The 19,257-nt window shown below is 43.4% G+C and overlaps 1 protein-coding gene across 2 annotated transcripts in view; it reads right to left on the reverse strand.

Annotated features, from left to right (window-relative positions):
• Positions 1-19,257, reverse strand: part of CC2D1B (coiled-coil and C2 domain containing 1B) — a 28,227-nt gene that overhangs the window by 7,610 nt on the left and 1,360 nt on the right. Inside the window, exons 3-20 of one of the 2 annotated variants that reach the window (XM_064428867.1) lie at positions 16,979-17,120; positions 14,177-14,286; positions 13,292-13,411; positions 12,068-12,205; positions 9,881-10,130; positions 9,280-9,404; positions 9,070-9,145; positions 7,841-7,951; positions 7,401-7,531; positions 7,050-7,122; positions 4,815-4,931; positions 3,859-4,029; positions 2,516-2,688; positions 2,287-2,412; positions 1,716-1,774; positions 1,370-1,486; positions 819-892; positions 102-160 (exon numbers count right to left, since the gene is read on the reverse strand). In XM_064428867.1, coding sequence (XP_064284937.1) covers positions 102-160; positions 819-892; positions 1,370-1,486; positions 1,716-1,774; positions 2,287-2,412; positions 2,516-2,688; positions 3,859-4,029; positions 4,815-4,931; positions 7,050-7,122; positions 7,401-7,531; positions 7,841-7,951; positions 9,070-9,145; positions 9,280-9,404; positions 9,881-10,130; positions 12,068-12,205; positions 13,292-13,411; positions 14,177-14,286; positions 16,979-17,120 — 2,172 coding nt within the window. The remainder of the gene's footprint in view (positions 1-101; positions 161-818; positions 893-1,369; positions 1,487-1,715; positions 1,775-2,286; positions 2,413-2,515; positions 2,689-3,858; positions 4,030-4,814; positions 4,932-7,049; positions 7,123-7,400; positions 7,532-7,840; positions 7,952-9,069; positions 9,146-9,279; positions 9,405-9,880; positions 10,131-12,067; positions 12,206-13,291; positions 13,412-14,176; positions 14,287-16,978; positions 17,121-19,257) is intronic. The other variant, XM_064428868.1, reaches the window with a different exon arrangement.

Raw genomic sequence — 19,257 nt, forward strand, 5'->3', positions numbered from 1 at the left:
TCCAGGCAGGATGTCTAGGAGTGTTCACCCTTTCCTTGGAGCTTTCACAATCTCATGCAGGGGAGACAGACTGAGGGGCAGAAGAGCCACGACACACTCACCGCACTGGGGTACTGAAATTCAAACTTCACAAACGCATCCAAATCTCTTGGTGACACACCTGGGTGAGACAACAACCAGCCAATCCAAACAGCCAGTACAGACATTGTCATTGCATCTGTCATGTTGAGCAGGATTCTCAAGAGCACCCAACTGTTTTACAGTAGCACTCATGATCTGCCTCTAGACAACTAAAAAACCCATCCATCAAAACAAAATCCATGGAAAGTTGGCATCCAAGGGAAAACACCTGGGTTTTTTTTTTTGGTTGCTAGTCCTAAGACAGTCTTAGATGTTTAAATAGATGGTTTACAAGCTCCCAGGAACAAGGGGCTAAAAGCAGTAACAATGGCTGGAGCAAATCCTGTCTATTGAAGGGCCAAAATACACCAAAGTGGTGCAACTCACAGCAGGCACTTTGAACAAAATAGGAGATAAAAATGAAACCTCAACTATGGCCCAGTTATGAGTGAACCCAGGAAAATGTAAAGTTCTTCTCTCTGTCCAGATGGAACCCAGATTCTCTTTATTCACCTGTCTGCATTTAAAAAAATACTGTTTAAAGTTTTTGGGAGGGAATGAGCCTAAAACGTGGTTACTTTGTTTTAACGAGAGAAATGCTGGCTCCTAAAGTGGCCTTCAAGATAGAGAAATTTAGTTCTCCTTTACTGTCCTCACCTACTCAGAGGAAAAAGCCCACATGCCTTTAGAGTACACACCTGGTGGGGCTGGTAGGTTCATCCCCCTGACAATAAGAAGGTGCATTTCTGTGCTGTTGAGATCAGAAAATATCCTGTGAAAAGAGAAAGACAAAAAAGCACATTCATCCCACCATCAGCTGATCCGTGGCCAGCCCAGGATGCCATGGCTATTTGTCAGAGCTCTTTCAACAGTGCACTCCTACAGAGATCATCTCCACAAAATACAGCAGAGCAAGGGAAGAGCACAAACAGAGCTAAAAATATCTCTGTGGCCAGGAACAAAGCCCAGGAGGCAACAGGACTGAGGGAAAAACACAGAGGAAGGAGGAATGGCTGAAGAAACAGAATATAAGAGGGGAAGCTGGAGGCATTTTAAAAACAAAGAATCAGCTAGAGAAGTTCGAGAACAACTTCTTTGTATTTAAGTTGTTGAGAGTATCCTTTCAGAAATGCTGAGCCTAATCCTGGATGCCACCTAAGTCTGCTGAAGCCCAGAATTCCTTAAACAAGGGCAAAAGACCAGGAAATTCATTCCAGCCTGACTGAGAAATACTTTTGATTTTCCACACCTTATCATTTTAAAGGTTCTTTCCTCAAAGTGATGGCTTGGAGGATCCATTCCTTGTGCTCGTGCAAGCTGTAGGATCTCCATATCCTTTTTACAACTTTGTGCCAGTTTCTCAAATCTACAGAAAAAGGCAAAAAAAAATCAGCAAAAAACCCAGAAATCAAGCAGAACACAACGTGACCCTCAGCCAGAGCTGAGAGCAATGTGGGGATGCAGGAATCACAGTCCCAACCCTTTCACACAAGGATAAATTACCAACTCAAACCCCAACACCTTTAGGGGGTGGGGCAGACTCAAACCTGTAACACCCACTTTGGGGGATGATTGAAAGCAGCACTGGCTCTTACCGAGTTGTTTCTGCTACATTTCCCAGGTGCATGAATTGCTTGGAGTACTGCAAACACCTCTGTCAACACAAACAAAACCAAACAGATTCACTCAGTGATCCTCACACACAGATTCATGACTGGTACAGTTCTGAGGTTGATGACAACCTAATTTAAGAAAAACCAGGCATTTTCCTGAGTCACTCAAGAACATTTCACCACCCCATTCCTCAAGTCCAAAGCACAGCATCTGTTTGAGCTGCTCTCCCTATTACTTTTGAATCACCTGATTTGTAGATATGATGTTCACCTTAGGCCTAGTCTTAATATTCAGGTATTATTTCCAAACTTGAGTGCTCATATTTAAGAGTGATAACTTGCTAGTCACAAGCCTTCAAGCACAGCCTATGGCTTTAATTAGCATAGAATCCAACTCTGAAAATTCTCCATTTTAGAACACCCAATATCGTAAGTATTTTAAAAGACAAAAAAATACCCCACTGGAACAATTACGGGATTATAATATTAATAAACCCCAGAGAAATGTACAAAAGAAACTCCAAAACATTTCTAAAAAATATAAAATAGTCACCTCGTGTTGGTCCTTCAGCAATTTTACAAGCTGTGCATAAACTTCATCTGCTTTCTGAGACAGCCTGACATCTTCATGGTGCACAAAGATAAAATCACCCTCATCATCTGTAGGAGGTGATGGCAGCTGCAACACAAGAACACCACATTTCAGAGCCCTTATAGGGAAAAGTAAGCACTTAGATGTCCAAGAATAGGAAACAAAGCAGAATATTACCAATCCTACTAACCTTGGAAATATCAACAGTTTTGCCAGATTTTGCCTGCTCAATTTTTAGGTCAAGGCCCTTGGCTGTTCTGAGGTACGTCTTCGCCTGTTCGAGGTTGTTTTCCCTCTTTGCTTTGATGGCTGCCTTCAGGTATTGCTTCTTCCTGTTCTCCAGAAATTCCAGCTGCTCCCTAACTGAAAAACAGTTGTGCAGAAAGACTCACTCATCTGACACTGCCAACGCCCCTGACACAGGTTTACCCTGTTCAGTCTACAGCCAGGAAAAGATCAGTGAAAGTACAGATGTCAAATCACGACATTTCCTTACTGCACTCAACTGTTTCTTGGGTGCTTTTTCAAGCATTAAAAACAGAAACAAGCTTCCTTGTGGAACAGCATCCTTCATCAGAAAAACCTCACAAGCGTCACAAGAGTTATTACAGCCCCTAATTTGCAGGCTTGAGACAGATTCCAGCACAGCTGACTGGTCCAAGGGAGAAGCTGAATCCAAACTTTCAGCTCTCCATGTTAACTTCTACAAAACAGCAAATATTATGAGCATCCTCTGGAGTAATTTCCTTTCTCTCCCCTGATTTGTCAGAAAAGAACCCTGATGAACCAACGTGTAGGCCCACTCAGATACATCACCTCTGCTTCTTTCTAATCCCTTGTTCTCTTACTTTCTTATTAATGCTTGAGTCTCTACTTTCCTTGCCAAAACATTAAGGACAACCACACCAACAAGACTGCTTTACATTGTACCAGGTTAGTGCATCAGTCTGCCAGGCAGTTCTACTTCGTCCTGAGGGAACTACCCAGGGCAGAAGGGAAGGAGGATGGGATTCCAGCCTGAGCACTGCCAGTGTGTGCCCAAAGCACAGTGTGAGGTGGTGGCTGTCCCTTACTATCTGTATAATTAATCTTGTACACACAACTGCTCAGTGACCTCAGCAAGGCAGGAGTAGAGATTGATGAAGCCCTGCCTGCACTGCCAGCCTGAGATCCTTGGGTGAAGCACCAGGCAGAGAACTGATGTAGGGAGCTCCATTGGATCAATGAATAATTCACACTGGCAACCTGTCCCCTTTAATGAGGGTATATGGAGAGCTCAGCTGTGAGCAGAGTTAGACATTATGAATCGATACACTTGTTACATCAAAATTAATTAAAATACCTAATCAGCCTTATAATTATACATGCTGTCTCTGTGAAATAAATCTGCATGGCTGGTCTGGGTCTGCCCTCCAGCACACACATACTGAGGCTCCTTTCAGAGGAAATCTGTGACACACATTCACAGGCCCACACCTAAATGATAAAGTCTTCCCCAAAGCAGAGCAAAGGACTTGCATGTGGAGCACTTACCAGCTGGAGGGAGATGATCCATTGACTCTGCCTTGTCCAGGGAGGAGGGTGATGCAGCTCTTTTCAGGTGCTCAGGAGAGCTCTCCTGAGCTGCAGCAGATGGAACTGGAGTTGGCCTCACAACCTGAGTTGGCTTCTTGGCAACTGGGGCCTGGGGAAGTGGCTCATTCTAACAAAACAAAAAGAAATGCATATTAAATGCACAAAATCTATTCCAGGGTTGAGGACAGCATCTCAAGCATCAACAACCAGGTTACCACTGTATCAGCCTTTGGGTATCCCTTTTGAGAGGAGCTTTGCATTCCAGACAGCAAATTTTAACTTCCAGAAGTTTATGAGCCATGCCAGGCCAGCAGGGTAGCTGACCTCTGGAAGCCATAGATGGAATAAAAGGAATGTTCAACAAGGCTGTGATTTTTAAAAAAGTAGAGGCATGCAGAAAAAATATCATCCAGGAATTCTCTCCATTAAAAGCTACTCCAGTTGAAAGCACAACCAATCAGCAACCAAATCCAGAGAGAGACAGAAATCAAACCAAAGTCTAAGTGCTGGTGCAGCCTGACAAAAAGCAGTAAGAGCTGCACATCCTGGGAAAGAACAAACACGGGAAGCTACTGGGATGTAGGATAAAAGTATGGATTTAAGTACTTCAGAACAATGTAAAGGACTGGTGAGGATCTCAAGTGTTTGCTTTGAAAATAAAATCTACATAACAACACAGCTATGAAAGAGCCAAACCCTGCACTCAGACTCTGTGGTACTGACTGTAATAACATCTCATCTGTCTCTCCTACTATATAAAGGAAATTGAAATTACTACTGAGATCCTGTACTCCTCAGGCTTTTAAAAATGTATTTCAGCTCAGTACCCTTTACCTGGAAATCCAATGGCCTCATATCTGCATGACATAAGAGATGGCAATTGAACTTTTACACATCCTACCAGGCAACACTAACCTCCTCCTCCTCTTCATCATTCTCCTCCATGTTTGCCAGCTTGCTGGCACTCTCCAGGACAGCAGCGATTGTGCTGCCACCATCTGTTGCTGCAACACCAGGAAGAGGGGGAAATCCTGTGAAGGAGAGGAACACAGAAGAGAGAGTTGCATAAGCCCTATGGTGTGTCTGCCATATTACTTGTTTACTGTGAAGCCGTTTCTATCCAAATACCTATTATCTACTGTATTTTAGAATTCAGTCTAACTAGACTGAGGCCAAGGCCAAAAAGCCTTGCTAGATCAAGTCTGAGTGGTAGCTTTAGATCAGATCTCTCACAGACACCCAGCTTAAGTGGATGATAGTAAAATGATGCAATAACTGAGCAGTTTTCCAAGCTGAGCAACTGGCAGCCAGCCAAGCAACCTCACAACCTCAAGACTTCAGTAGTAGGGATGCCCCCAGAAGCAGCAGAGAATTTAGTCTCATTTTTTCCCCTCTCACTGCTGCCTCACTTTAGCAGGCACACAGTCCAGCAGAAAATCAGTGCTACCCCCAGAGTAATAAACAATCTACTGCTGACAGCTGGGCTGTTACACACTCAGCCTCTGCTGAAAAGGTACTGCAATGCAGAGGTAGCAAACTAAGGCAGAATCAGGAGTTAAATGAGAAGTGTATGGAAAATAATGCTCTTCATTGTTTTGCTATCCTTTCAAGTATGGGAGGAAGGCTTGATGATGGAAGATGAACTCTCACTGCCACGTGACCAGTTTAGTGTCAGCTTCAGAGAACAGAGATCCAGAGCCACTACTACAGATTGTCTGTTAAGACTTCTCTCATTTAGTATACAGCAAGTATTCTTGCTGCAGTCTCATGAGAAGTGCTAAGAAACAGTAACTAAACTGCTTCTAATCCTAGAGATGGCTGCTACAGCACAAGTTTGAGGTACTCAGGCAGGCAGAACAGAGAATCCGGTGCTGCTGCCCCATGTGACATTTGATCCATTGCTCAGCAGCATTTCTGTTTCCAGGGAGTCCAAGGCTGGTACTCGTCACCAGCCAGATGCCATGAAGGGCACAGCCATCCTAGGATAATTCACTGGTGGTTTCAGTGACTGCCTGATAATTGTCAATGTCATGTCAATGTAAATGACATGGCCCCTAAATGATGGCTGAAAACCACACAGCTGATGTGCAAGGACACTGAGCAGGTCTCCACATTTCCAGAGGTATAAATATGGAGTACCTCACTCTTACAGAAACTGGTATTTACCAAGAAAGGGAGACATTCTGCAAAAAGGGATGCTAAACTGCCTTTCAGGGACAGCTTCAGAGCAGGAAACCTTCAAACCCACACATGACCTGACAGAGCTAGCAGTGCCTAGTCTACTACTACTGCAGTGCTTGCCATTGCCACATTTGACACACAAAAAAACCCACAAGGTCCATCTCTATCCTCTAACTTAAAATCCAAGCACTGCTTTGCAGTGCTGAGTGTATCCTTCAGAAGAACACATCAGGCCCAAGGTAAAAGGAAAGATGTTTCAAGGGGAGAAATGGTATCCAGCAAATGAGAGGCAGAGCAATCACAGATGACCTTGCCCAAACTTTTCCAGACACAGCACTCAGTGTTCTGAAGAAGATAAACAGGACACAGTGTCTCAAGAAACAGGCTCAGCTGCTGCCTCTGCCACTGTCTCAGTGTGACCATGGGCATGATTTGCTTCATCTCTGCAGATGTTTTTAATAACCAGGAGAGCTGCAATACTGATTTGATGTTACAAGGTGTTACAAGGAAATATTCAATAGATATCAAATTCAGAGGTTCCTGATAGGAATCAGCAGAATGGGAGACATCAGGAAAATTTTTTCACTTCTAAAAACCTTTTTCCAGCAAAACTAAGAAGCCAATATAACCCAAATTTAGTCTTTCCTCTAGGAGGGCTGACACAGAGGATAGACAAGTAACATTTTTAGTATCTGCCTATGGTGAAGCTTTTGAGCTTTTCAAATAGTGCTAGTTTTAAGTTCCCATACTGTCAATCAAGCCACCAATATGCAGGAATATTCGCTAGTGTCAGTGTTTGGGAGCATATTAATAAAAAAATCTCATAATACCATCAAACAGCAAGGCCAGCTACTCACTGAGGAAAAAAGAGGAGCTGTTCCACAGGACAAGCAGGCAATACCTGCACAGCCCCTTCAGAACCTAGCAGGTGTACAAAAGTTTGGGGATTAGGACATTTTCACACTTACCAGGAGGAACAGGTAGCTCAGAAAAATTCACTTTTCTCCCTGCCTTATGGGCTCTTATGGCATCCTGGTATTGCTGCAATCAAAAGCACTCAGTAAGACATGAAATAGAGCTGACTTTGAATTAGCAATCATTTGTATTTAAGCAGCATAAACACTGCACAAGACTCAGTATTTTACTACAATATGTGCATTGTCTCTATTTCTTCCTCCGAATGCTTCCCAGCTTCCCCACTGGACCTCTTTTCAAGCAGACAGACAATACACAAATTATTTCAGCCTTGAAAAAGCCTTCAGCAAGAGAACTGATTCAAATGGCTTTGCTGGATGCAAAGAGGCACAGCCCAGTTTTACCTTGGCTATCCTGTCGTGCATCCTGCCCTTCCGCTCGTCCCCGCCGGCCTTAGCCTGAGCTGCTGCTGCCCTGTACCTCTCCAGCCGCTGCTGCAGCGCCTCCAGCACCGTCCTGGGCTGCTGCAGGGGCTCTGCAAAACACAGACCACTGAATGCCACACCACGAACATTTCAAAGCACACAGGCTGCCTGTATCCTCTCCTTCTTCAGAGGATATCACTGGAAAGTTTCACTATGAACACTGATGTTAGAAAGTTTATCAACTTTTATTTCCATCACTGATCCAGAACAAAAGTAGGTTGGATCAGCAGCAAACAATACTCAGGAACATTAGCCAGGCTTACTCACTCCTGCTGCAGTTCAGTGGGAGAGGTCAGACCTTAAAGTGTTTACCAGCAGTGCTAATTTCATGACTTATTAGAGAAATGCCGAAGTCCTACCTGAAGCTTCTTGGGTCTGAGGTTCAGGTGTTGCAAGATCCTGGGAACTTCCCACCCGAGGAGGTACTTTTTGCTTGGATGCATCTTGTAAATGTCCTAAGCTTTCAAGATCTGCAAAGCAGGGAAAGATGGGAGTTTCACAACACGTTCCATAGACAGCAATTACTGCTGCATGTCACTCAGAAAACCTTCAACTGATCACATCACCTTCCTGAAAGCTTTCTGGCTTCCAAACAGTATCTCCATGGCTAGCTAAGTCTAAGGTTCCCATTATCTGAGAACATGCTTTGTAAGAGAAAATCTCAAATGCTGATTTAATTTTGGTTAGGGCTGCTTAAGGGGAAAAAAATAAAAGTAGTACAAGTATTCTAAGAATTCTCTCCCCAAAATATAACTTGGTATCTTGGCAGATGGAAAGAGTGAACAAGTCTGCTAATTGACTAAAATATTCTAGTAACAAAAGATGTGCTGGAAAAGGGAAGAAACTCATATCATCTATTCAGAAACTCCAGTTTCTGGTATTGTATAACAGAAAACAACAAGATTATTTGCTGCAAAAATCTCGTATTTTTTAAGGCAAGGTTATGCCTAGATGAAGTTCTTCTGCAATGCCATTTAGTGATCAGTAACTTGAGTCATGACTCTCATGATTTACTGAAATAGTCTGTCATTTAGTGTCTTAGAATACAATAATCTACTAAAGCAAGTTGTTTAAAACACTGGGCTACAAAGATCAAGTATTAATTATTGGTGGGGATACTGCATCTACTTAACAAACCACCAACCTCTCTCTTACCAGGACTGAGGTATCTTTAATATTGATAACTTGCTTTAAAAATTAGACTTTAGTGCACTGCAATCTGTTCACCTGAACGTCATGAGTTTTAGTTAAAGCACATTACACCATCAAATATTACAGTAAATTTAAAGAATGTGCCATTATCCTTCTTTCCCTTCCATTTTAAATACTGGCTACTATTATCCACACTTAGAAAACCCAGAATATCAGACATCAATACTTGTTTGAACTTGTAATTCACAGAGAGTAACTGCAATATAAGTAATGATACCTCATTTCTCTTCATTGGTCTTGATTAGACTGTGAACATGCAGTGAGCCTCAGTCCTAAACAATCTCCAGTTCTTTTAATAGCTTTGCAACCAAATGCAGAATCATTCCATTACAGCATAGAGAGACTTCTGAAAAGGTTTCCTGAAGACAGGCCTTACCCTGAGGAGATGGAGGCATATTCTGGAGGTCTACTGGCTGCCCACTGTCCAAAGCTTCCAACACCACATTAAATTTCTAACACAGAAAAAACAAAAGGTTTATTCTGGTCTGTCCAAGACCTGCCAGCTGCCACAGTAAGTATGTGACATTTAATGGATGTGGCTACAGCACAGGGTATGTTCAACATTTGGGATTTCTTGAGTGCATACCTTGCCTGCCTTCATGTATTCCTTTGCTTTCTCCAGGTCCCCTTGCTGCTTGGCTTTTAGAGCTGCTAATTTATACTCCTTCTGCCTCATAAGTAGGATTGCTCGTGTGCTGCTGTGCTGGGGATCTGGGAGAATGAGACAAGGCTGAGACTGACATGGAGCATGCAAGATTTGCATCCCTTGCTACATCCATCTATGCAAACTCACATTTGTCCCCTTTTGCTATAAGTCATACCCTTTTTCCTTCAGTCTCCAGAAGTACTATCTAACATAACAATTTCATTTTTCCCAATTTAATGAAAAAAATACTAGGTTTCTAAGTCAGTATCTCAAAACTCTTTGAAGGTTGGAATTCCACATGTCAAATAATGAAGAAGAAACTGAGGCACAGGAGAAGTTAAGGACACTGATCCAGTGCACAGAAGAGCTCTAAAACAATAATTGATTCCACTGTCAGAAACTCAGCATTCTATGGACAGCTCTGAGACATTCAGCAGGAAGTTACAACATAAGCAGTGCTTTGCTACACACAACACAAACATCAGGGAAGATGCAACATTAAAATAGGGCTGCAACTACTTCTCCTCCCAGATCACAGTACCTGTTTCCACAGTAGCACGACCTTGGAGAGACTCTGATTCCAAATGTCCCCTAGCCTCAGGAGAAGCCTTCTGCTCATCATCTGCAGCAGACTCAGCTTTATTCTCTGGTGAATCTCCTGAATTCTCCAGCTCCACTCCCATGGCTTGAGGTACACAAGAAGAACTCTTTCCTGTTGCAACAGGAGGTGGCATTTCTTCCTCATTGATTTTTTTGCCTTTCTTCACTGCAGCCAGCATGGTTTCCAGTGTCTGGCACAGAAGGAACAAGAGTCAACAGGGCATTTTCATCAAACATGTTACTAGCATAAAATCATTAAAAGACAAACTCATCCCCTTATACATGACAGGCTCTGTCACACACACCACCACGGGCTGCTGCCCTTCAGCTCCCTGCTCTTCTGCCAGGAGAACTTCAGTGCCAGTGAAAGGAGTCCAGATACCAGAGCAGCACAGTGCAAAGGCCTTGTTACCCAAACCAGGTAACTGCAGGTACCTCAGCAGCCAGAATTATTGCAGAGCTGATGTGACCCACTCAGCTTTGTCACAGAAAGTCACCAAGGAAGCCATTTACACCAACTGTAGATGGATTCTGTGCATCTTTATTGTAATAAAATATGCTATTCTGAAATGTCACTGCCTACATGGATCCAGGGAAGGAAGGGGTCTGCAAACCTATTTAATGCAATGAGAAAAGCCATTAAATACTAATAAAGGAAATGGAGCTTCAGCTTACCACTTATGGTAAGGAGCTCTCACCATCTCTAACTTGGGTTAACTGCTGCTCATTTTTTTAAAACCCCTCCTATTCCCCAAGTATTACCTTCCTCAGAATATTTATTTTTTAAATTTAATTTGAGGTTCAGACAAAAGACCACCATGCACTTCAAGCCAAAACAAAAGTTTTACTTCTTTCATCTTCCAAAGAAACTGAAATGGAAGCACACAAAGACAACAAAACAAAATCTCATCAGTGCCAGAATCACTGCTATTTTATTTTCAGCCATGGCATTGTTTGACCTATTAAGTAACAGTGGCAGAGATACTTTGAAATGACTGCATGTGAGACTGGGGTTCAGACCAGCAACCCATAGGCAGCTCCCTCTTCTCCACATGGGGGTGACAGACTGAGATTGAAGTTCACAGTTCCAAGAACTACATAAAAGAGAGAACTCTACACCATTTGTTGACATGTAATTTTGCTAATTCAGTAGCCATGAGCTGTGAAGTGAGATCTGGTCTATTATCCTCAGTTACACTGCTTAGGCACAAGGAAGCTCCCTACCTGAAAAATAAAGGAAGTGGCACAGTGCACTAAGCTCATGACTGGATGGAAAGCTGGTTTGCCCATTCCTGTGGCTCTCAGAAAGGCCAGGTGGGTTTGTGTACATTCCTGTCATGGCTGGCAGGCAGTGGACACACACAGATATCTTTCTTGTGCTTTTTCTTCCCGAGTTTGGCCTCACTTGTTCCCTTTGTACCCTGAGACACCTGGTAGGCAGTGAGCCACTACATCCTGCCCCAGTGCACAGCCCTGAGCTGTACAGCTCTGCTGCTGCCTGAGGTGATGCAGAGAGCTGCTGAAAGCAACGGGGAGAGAAAGGCCCTGCCCAGCAGTAAACAAGCACTGCAGCTCGCTGCAAGCACGCCACCTGCCTGGCACCACCAGAGGCTGGAGAGACTGCTCTTTGCTGCAGCTCTTAATTGCCTTCATCAAAAATCCTGCTCCATTCCTTTTCAAGCACAGCCAACACACTCAGGGAAAGGCACAGAAGTGAGTGAAAGGTTAGTACCTAAGGGATGGCAGCAGTGATGAACTGCATGGTGTATCTGCTAAAAAATACACCATGCAAACTCCTAAACTTTGCTTTAAAGTAACACTGAGCAGTCAGCATGGGTCAAATTCAGATCCAGGCACGTGGGTTTAACTTCAGCACGTACCACAATCCCTGCCTCCACCCACCACCTGCCACATTCAACAGAAACAAAGCTCAAAAGGCAGCTGAAGCCACACCTTATCTGTGTGTTTGCTGTATCGGGTGGGTAGTCAGCAACAACAAATGTCTTTAAAGTAACACCAGGCAGCACACGAAAATTTCACTCCCCTGCCAACAAACTCACCCAGGTGGGAAGAGCACACTTCAGAGAGCTGACTTTGCCTCAGCCACAGCCTGGTGACCCCAACTCACCTTCAGGCCTCTCTCGTAGCGCCGCACCTTGGCGCTCTCCCCCGAGTCCCTGGCGTTAGAAATCGCCCTCCTGTAGTCAGCAATCCTCCCCTCCAGTGTCTGGTGCAGCTCACTGGTAACAGCAGGAAGTGAGGAGGTCTCAGAAAGAACAATAAAACAAATCAAGAAAACTTATTTCATCCAGCTAGACGAGTTTTCCCACCGCACTGAAAAGCAAACACTCCTCTTCTACACACACACACACTGCTGTGGACTGAGTGCAGGGAGGAACAGCCCCTAAAACAGAGGAGCATTTGTGCTCTGCTAACGGCCCTGCGTCCACCTCTGGGCTCTCTCAAAAGCCTCACAGAGAAGAATGGGTGGAGAGACTTGGGAAACTCTCACTCCCAGAGTAATTGGAGCCATGTGGTCGGTGAGTAGGTGAGGAGAACACTGCAGCCTCTCAAACCCCACACAACAGAGGGTGTGAAGAGGTATTTTGGCACAAATCTTGACTTATTATTTTCTTAATTTTAAACCATGCTAGTTTGCTCCCTTCTGGGCTTCAACCTGGTTTTACAACAAGAGCTCTTTTTCCTCCTCCTACAGCCTGGAATTAGTTCAGTGACAAAAGCAGCCTAAGCAAAGTCATGAGCAGCTACTTACAAACTCTCCACAGCCACAGAGACCCTGCAGATGGCTCCTGATGTAATTATTGCCATTATCTCTATAGAAACCCTCTCAATCCCATTTACTAACTGGCCCAGTGTAAAGGCACTGGAATCTGTGGCACACAACAGAAACATGCAGTGACTGAATAAAGGATTTGACTGCACGAGGACTGACAAATTAAGCTGAGACAGACAATGCTACTGAGAAAAAATCCAAAGCTACTGAGTTATAACATGTCTCACAATTTCAGCACACTGCTCAATATTCTTAGGGAGAAGATAGGAACTCTGGAAGCTTGCACTGCAGTCCGCATGCTCCTATGTATAATGAGGGACAAGACATGCCTGTCTCCAATTGTTTACCTCTTCAATTCTATGCTAACAGCAGAATTCACCCTTGGAACAAAGCAAAAGGATCACCTGCACTCATACAGCACGGCTTTCCTTGGAGGAAACAGCAATAGAAGGTTTTTGGAAGACAAGACCCCCCATGATTTTTGACAACGACCCTCATACAAGCCACGAGACAACAGTGATTCAGTAAAACTGTCAGAAACACAAAGCTCATTCCTACCTGTGATTGCAGTTCAGGTAGTTCAGCTTCTGGTTCAGATGGTGATGGCTCTGTTGCTGTCATTTCATCCTCACAGCTTCCTGCCTCACCTTCTTCCCCCAGAACTTCTTGCAACTCTGCCTAAGGTAAAAGTAAAAGCCAACAAAAGGCTTTTCCTCAATATTTTCTCTGTCCTCAAAGGACAAAAATAAAATCAAGTCTGAAGTGTCAAAAGCTTTGGATGGATCCTGAACCCAAGTGAAGAGTCTGAAGATCTTCTATTCCAGCATTTTCAAAATTCAATCTTATTTTTTATTATTTAATTTAAACTGGTTCCAGATACCACTGAAAAGCCACACTGCAGCCCCAGGATCACCACACAAGTTTGTGGCTGGAGATCTGAAGCTGGAGAGTTCAGAGAAGTACTTTTACAAAGATTATGCAAACCTAAATTTCAAATTTCCAAAAAGCCTCTACTGCAATGGCAGTCAAAACCACTGCTTAACACTCCCTAAACCCTGCCAGTCAGATGAGTCACTGAAACAACAAAGACTTTCTTGAGGTGTTCTCTGAGGCCAAGCACTGCTTGAAGCAGTAGCAAAATGGTGGCAGACATCACTTTAAGGAGACTGTCCCTGGCTGTCCTTCATCAGCTGACATGGAATGGGATTCCTGCTCTTCCCTCAATCCTCTAAGACCCCCACACATATAAATGTTAGGAAACTCTCTCACTTTGCTGTGCAGGGGGATGGATCCTGCAAAGACTTGCATCTAATGGTGCTTTTGCAATATTTTAGCTTCTCACCACAAAGTTAACAGACGTTTTTGCTAAATGCTGTTCTGTTAAAAAACAAACAAACAAACAAAAAATACATACTAAAACTCATTGCTAACAGTTATACATACCAACAGGTCTGTATCTTCCTCCAAGTCTTCATCATCTGCATCTTCCTCTTCATTCAGGTCCTTCATACACTCTGCAGCCATCTTTTCAATATGATCCATGGGCAGAGGAGCTGTAAAAGGAAATCCCAAGGAGCTACAAACCCTAAGGAACAGCTACACCCAGTTAACACTGGGTATAAATCCTGAAGGAGCTGCTACCAGCTGGGAGAGAGCAGTGTCCTCCCCTCTTGTTTCCCCTTTACTGCACAGTGTTGTAGGCAACTGTGAGTATATGGATGGGTGAAGGGCAAGGACAGGGAAGTGAGCACCCAGGAAAAGCAGCACTGGTGTTTCTGCTGTGACAGCTGAGGCAGGCAGTAAGCCACTTGCACATTTTCTGCACTGCTGTCTCGTGATGATGAGATTCAGCCTTTTCCAAATTTTTCTTGGCTCCTTCATTTTGCAATTTTGCTTCTGGTCTTCATCCTGAAAACTCTACTTAACTCCTCATTGCTGAGTTCTCATCTGTGCTTCATCCTGTGCCAACCACATCTTCCTAAACTATCAACTTCCTCCACATGCTCTCCAAGGTGAGGTTGTTTGCCCACAAATCCCAGCGGTCCACGTAAATGCCTCAGATACTTCCCTATGCAGACACGAGTGTGACTCATCAGTGGCAGTAAAAGCTGCAGAAATTACAGATCTCCAGGACAGAGCTTTACAGTCAATTTAAATGGATCCCATTCACTCCCTGCATTTGCTCAATCAGCTGAAAATTAACCCAGGTACAAAACTGTTTCTGTTCAAATAATCTAATTCACCCCACTGGTGCTTCAGTATTTGTATCAAATGTTGCTTCTAAGTTTGACCCTTAGCAAAACTTGGACTGCAGGCCACATCCAAAGGCAACTGGCTGTGCAGAAAACTGCAGTAGGGGCAAAAAGCCTAATCAAGCTTTCTCAGATGGTTTTGCAGCTCTAATCCCAGGCAGCAAGATGAGGCCACAATTTCAAACACGTGAGAGGCTGCCCAGCTGGCACTTATCAGAGACAGCAGCGATCTTGGTGCTTAAGATGTTCCAACAGTGCAGCTTTTGCTGGAGGAGGAGGAGGCCATTCCCCCACACCCATCAGAGCTCTAGGATGTAATCCAGGAGGGAATTACTGCACCTGGTGCTCAGCCAAGAACCAAGCACTGGAGTTGCACTGGATCCCTTTTTCTGTCCTTTCCCAGACAGGATCTGTTTCTCCCCTGTCCTCACTGCAGCTCCTCCTTTCCTGGTCTGCCTGCATCCTGCCCCTCCTCTGCACTGGGCCAGGTCTCAGGAGTGCCCAGTGCCAGCAGCCCAGCTGCTCATCCTCCCTGAGCTTCTAACCCACACACTTCCAATTCTATCAGGAAAACAGAATAGCTGCACATTACTTTGGAAAATCCTCTTTTAACCACGCATTTAGAAGGCACAGAAAATGTTAGGCATAGTAAATGTTCATTTTGCACAGCCTGAAGTTTTATTTTCCTCTTATGAATAAAAGGATTGAAACAACAAAATAAGTGACATGAGGGTGAGAGGGATGTCAGCCCTTGAAAAGCTGACAACTCAAGAGCTCCTGATACACAGATTCACCCTCAAAACATTATCCTGCAGGTTTTAGCCACCACTAACCCATGTCCAATGGCAGAAGTTCTGCTACTACGCCTAGTTGCACAATTGTGCTTATTAGCTTTAAGAGTTTAATTTTGAAATGTGGAGAGTGGAAATGATTTAGAATTTAGTTTCAGATACAAACTTTTCCTTTGTCTGTCATCAGTCACCATGTTTATAGAGTTGTCTTACCTAAACATTTCAAAATTCTTAATTTCCCTGCTGCTCTGTGTGAAGCCCCTTCAAATATTACTGGGAAATGACTGCAGAGCTGCAAATAAGGCTGTAGGTGCACTATCCCTTCCTTCCTGCACCTGCCCACACACCTGTAGGTCCCACTTTCCTTTTCCCACCTCAAGCACTGGCTGCCACCCCAGCTCTCAGACAGGCAGGGAGCAAACCCGGTTCAGCTGAAAAGCTCCCACAAGAAGCCAGGTTTATTTTGGCAGAGGAGCTCCTGGAGCAGCTCGCCCTGCAGCTCCACAAACACGGATGGGCTCAGAGGCAGAGCATGCTCCCTGAGTGTCCCTCACAGCAGCAGCAGCAGCAGCAGCCTTGGTTCATGGCAGTTACAGCCAGCCTGTACACCACTGCAGAGCTGCATGCAAACACCACCAGACAAAATTAACAGATGAACTTCAAGTATCAAGAACAGGAAGAGTCCATTCCAAGAGACACTCTAACCCGCATAACACAAGCCACAGGATTCTCCAAGTATTTGCATCAGTATTTGCCTCTGAAAATGGGATTCAGTTTTGGTTACAGACTCCAAGTAACTAAAAATATAATGTGGATTATGTAAATTCATTCTTCAAACAAAAACAGAAGAACAACCACATGACAAACAACCCACCCTCCACAAGAAACATGATTTCCCTTCTAAAATCATCTAGCGCCTACTACACCTTTTTATGACTTCATATGCTAAAAAAGCATGTCTTAATTTAGTCATTAAACAGGCCAGCCACCAGAGATCTTTCTCCTTTACCTACAAGAGCATCAACCAAAAAACCCAAACTTTTACATTGCTTCTGGAGTAACAAATTAAACCTTTCAAAATAAAGGAAAGAGAAGTTGCAAATTCAGCTTCTACCAGTGATAAAAAAAACCCTTTTAGATAAATTTAAAGATTTTTAGATCAATTTAACAAAGTTAAATTAAATTCAGGTACTTTAACTTACTTTTCACCTTTGGTTTTGGTTTTCCTTCTTTCACTTTTCCTCCTGTGATAGCAGCAAGCTCTGCTTCAAGGTCCCCATCATCCTCACCTTCCTCTGCACCCAGCAGCATCTCCTCAGGATTGAAATCCACAAACAGCCCCAGCTGGAGCCAAAGGAAAATAACAATACAGAATAATAAAATACCCTACAGTTAGAACAAAGAAGACACTCAAAACCATCACACTGTATGGCTTATTTAGACATTTTCATGCATTCTGAATACTGTTCATTTTTTTTAACAGCCCACTATCATACCACTTCTATTTCCACAACAATGCATACCAGGCACCCATAACTGGTATAAGGTACATAAATCTCAACACCCCACAAGTGCTCCCTTTAAAACTCTACACAAACCATTTCTTCAAATCAATCCTGTTTAACAGTCTGACATGACAAGGCAGAGTAAAATGTTTGTTTTACTGAGCCTCACGGAGCAGATAGCATCAGGGAAGTTCAGGGCAGTGCCTCTAACAGCTAAGCTAAAAAACATTCACTCATGGCTCACACACAACAGGTCTGGCATGTGCACACTGCAGAGACTTCACCCTTATCTCCTGAAGAACCTACATTTGTAAACACAGAACTGTTCTCTCTTCTTCTTACAACAGTTTGTAAATCCCAGAAACAAACAGAGCCATTAAAACCCAGGAATGCCCCCACTGCACTGGACAAAACCATCAGAACTGGCTGGCACAGATCATCAGCTGGGAGATAACATCTCAGGGAACAGCATTAATAACAGTAATCAGGGTATGACAGTAGGGGTTAGCACTCTCTTGTGGCAAAACATTCCAAAGTACATTAAAGGAATCTCTGGGGTCTTAGTCCAAGTGGTATTATTTTAAAATGCCATTTCATTGCTGTTTTTGTATTTCTGGTTAAGATACTAACTGCCCCAGGAAAAAAAAAAATCTTAAGTACACTAAGATTTTTTATGAACAGCATTAGATTCATCCTATGAGGCAGGTGAAGTTTTCCTCAGACTTTTCCAAAGCACAAGCCTTTATTGATCCCCACATGGCCAAAGAGGCAGCACTTCAGCTTCTCTCCAGCACAGGAAAAAACATCAGCTGTCATTTTTGTGAGGGTCAGCAATCTCCTTCTGTCTTCAGGATCTGAAGTGCTGCAAGAAGCTGCCTGTCAGTTTATAAGTTAATGTGAGTAATAGTTGGGTTTTCTTAACCCAGTAGAAATCAAAGTGTTTGGTGGCTGCTACCCTGAAATATTCTGTGCCCCTCTCTGCACCATTTTATAATCCCAAAGGAGAATGTGGAACACACAGCTGAGAAAACTGGTTCCAAGGACCAGCAACAGCACCCAAAAGCAGCAGCAGTTTATTTCCTAGCTCTGATCCTGCCCTTGACATTCCATAAGGCACTGGGCAGATCAGTCAGCCACCCACTGCCTTACCCATCTCCCAGCTGTAAAACAAAACTGAAGTACTTGCACACACTTGGCTAGAACAGAAAGAAGGTGAGGACAAGACTTAAACAGGAATTATTTACAACAGTGATGTAAAGACTCAAGTTCTGTGGAACACACACAGGGCTTTCATCAATGTGCAGAACACATCAGGAGCACACAGGACCTGTTCATCACCACTCTGCAAGCGTGGACTGTGAAGCAATTGCAGCAACCACAGAAGTCAAGAACACAATTCAGCAGTTCTAGCTCCAAGTCCCAACCCATTCAAAAAGGAACATTTCCCATGAAATTAGCAGTACTGAAGCAATGTTTAAAAAAACAGAAAAAATAAGTTATAAAAAGCTCACAGTTAATATACTACACAACAAAAAAAAAAAAAAAAAACATTTTAAATTGAATTAATTTGAAAGTGAACAAGCCATTTGTTTCAAGAAACACTCATCTATTATGTAAAACAGGCTGAATAATTAACTGCATTGAATTAGAAATTAGTGAAATACGTTAATCAGATCCTTGAATTACTCTCTGTCTTTTCAGAGTGAGGTTTCTTTTTTTCCCAGAAGGAGGAAAGACATTTTCACCTTTTATCTTCTCCCCTGCTCAGATGAACTAAGTTATACACTTTCTCACAGAGAAATGCAAACTTTCACAGTGGAGCAATGGTGACACTATGGATCACTAACTACAGCATTCTGCCTTCACTATGAGAACACTGGTTCCTAAGAAATCACCAAAAGAGAACATCTTCACTATTTTCTCTGTTCTAATAGCCCGTTACAATCCCTTTTCACATTCCTCTATATTCTTACCAG

Source organism: Passer domesticus, chromosome 7 (genome assembly GCF_036417665.1).
Source record: "Passer domesticus isolate bPasDom1 chromosome 7, bPasDom1.hap1, whole genome shotgun sequence".
NCBI classification, from domain to species: Eukaryota; Metazoa; Chordata; class Aves; order Passeriformes; family Passeridae; genus Passer; species Passer domesticus.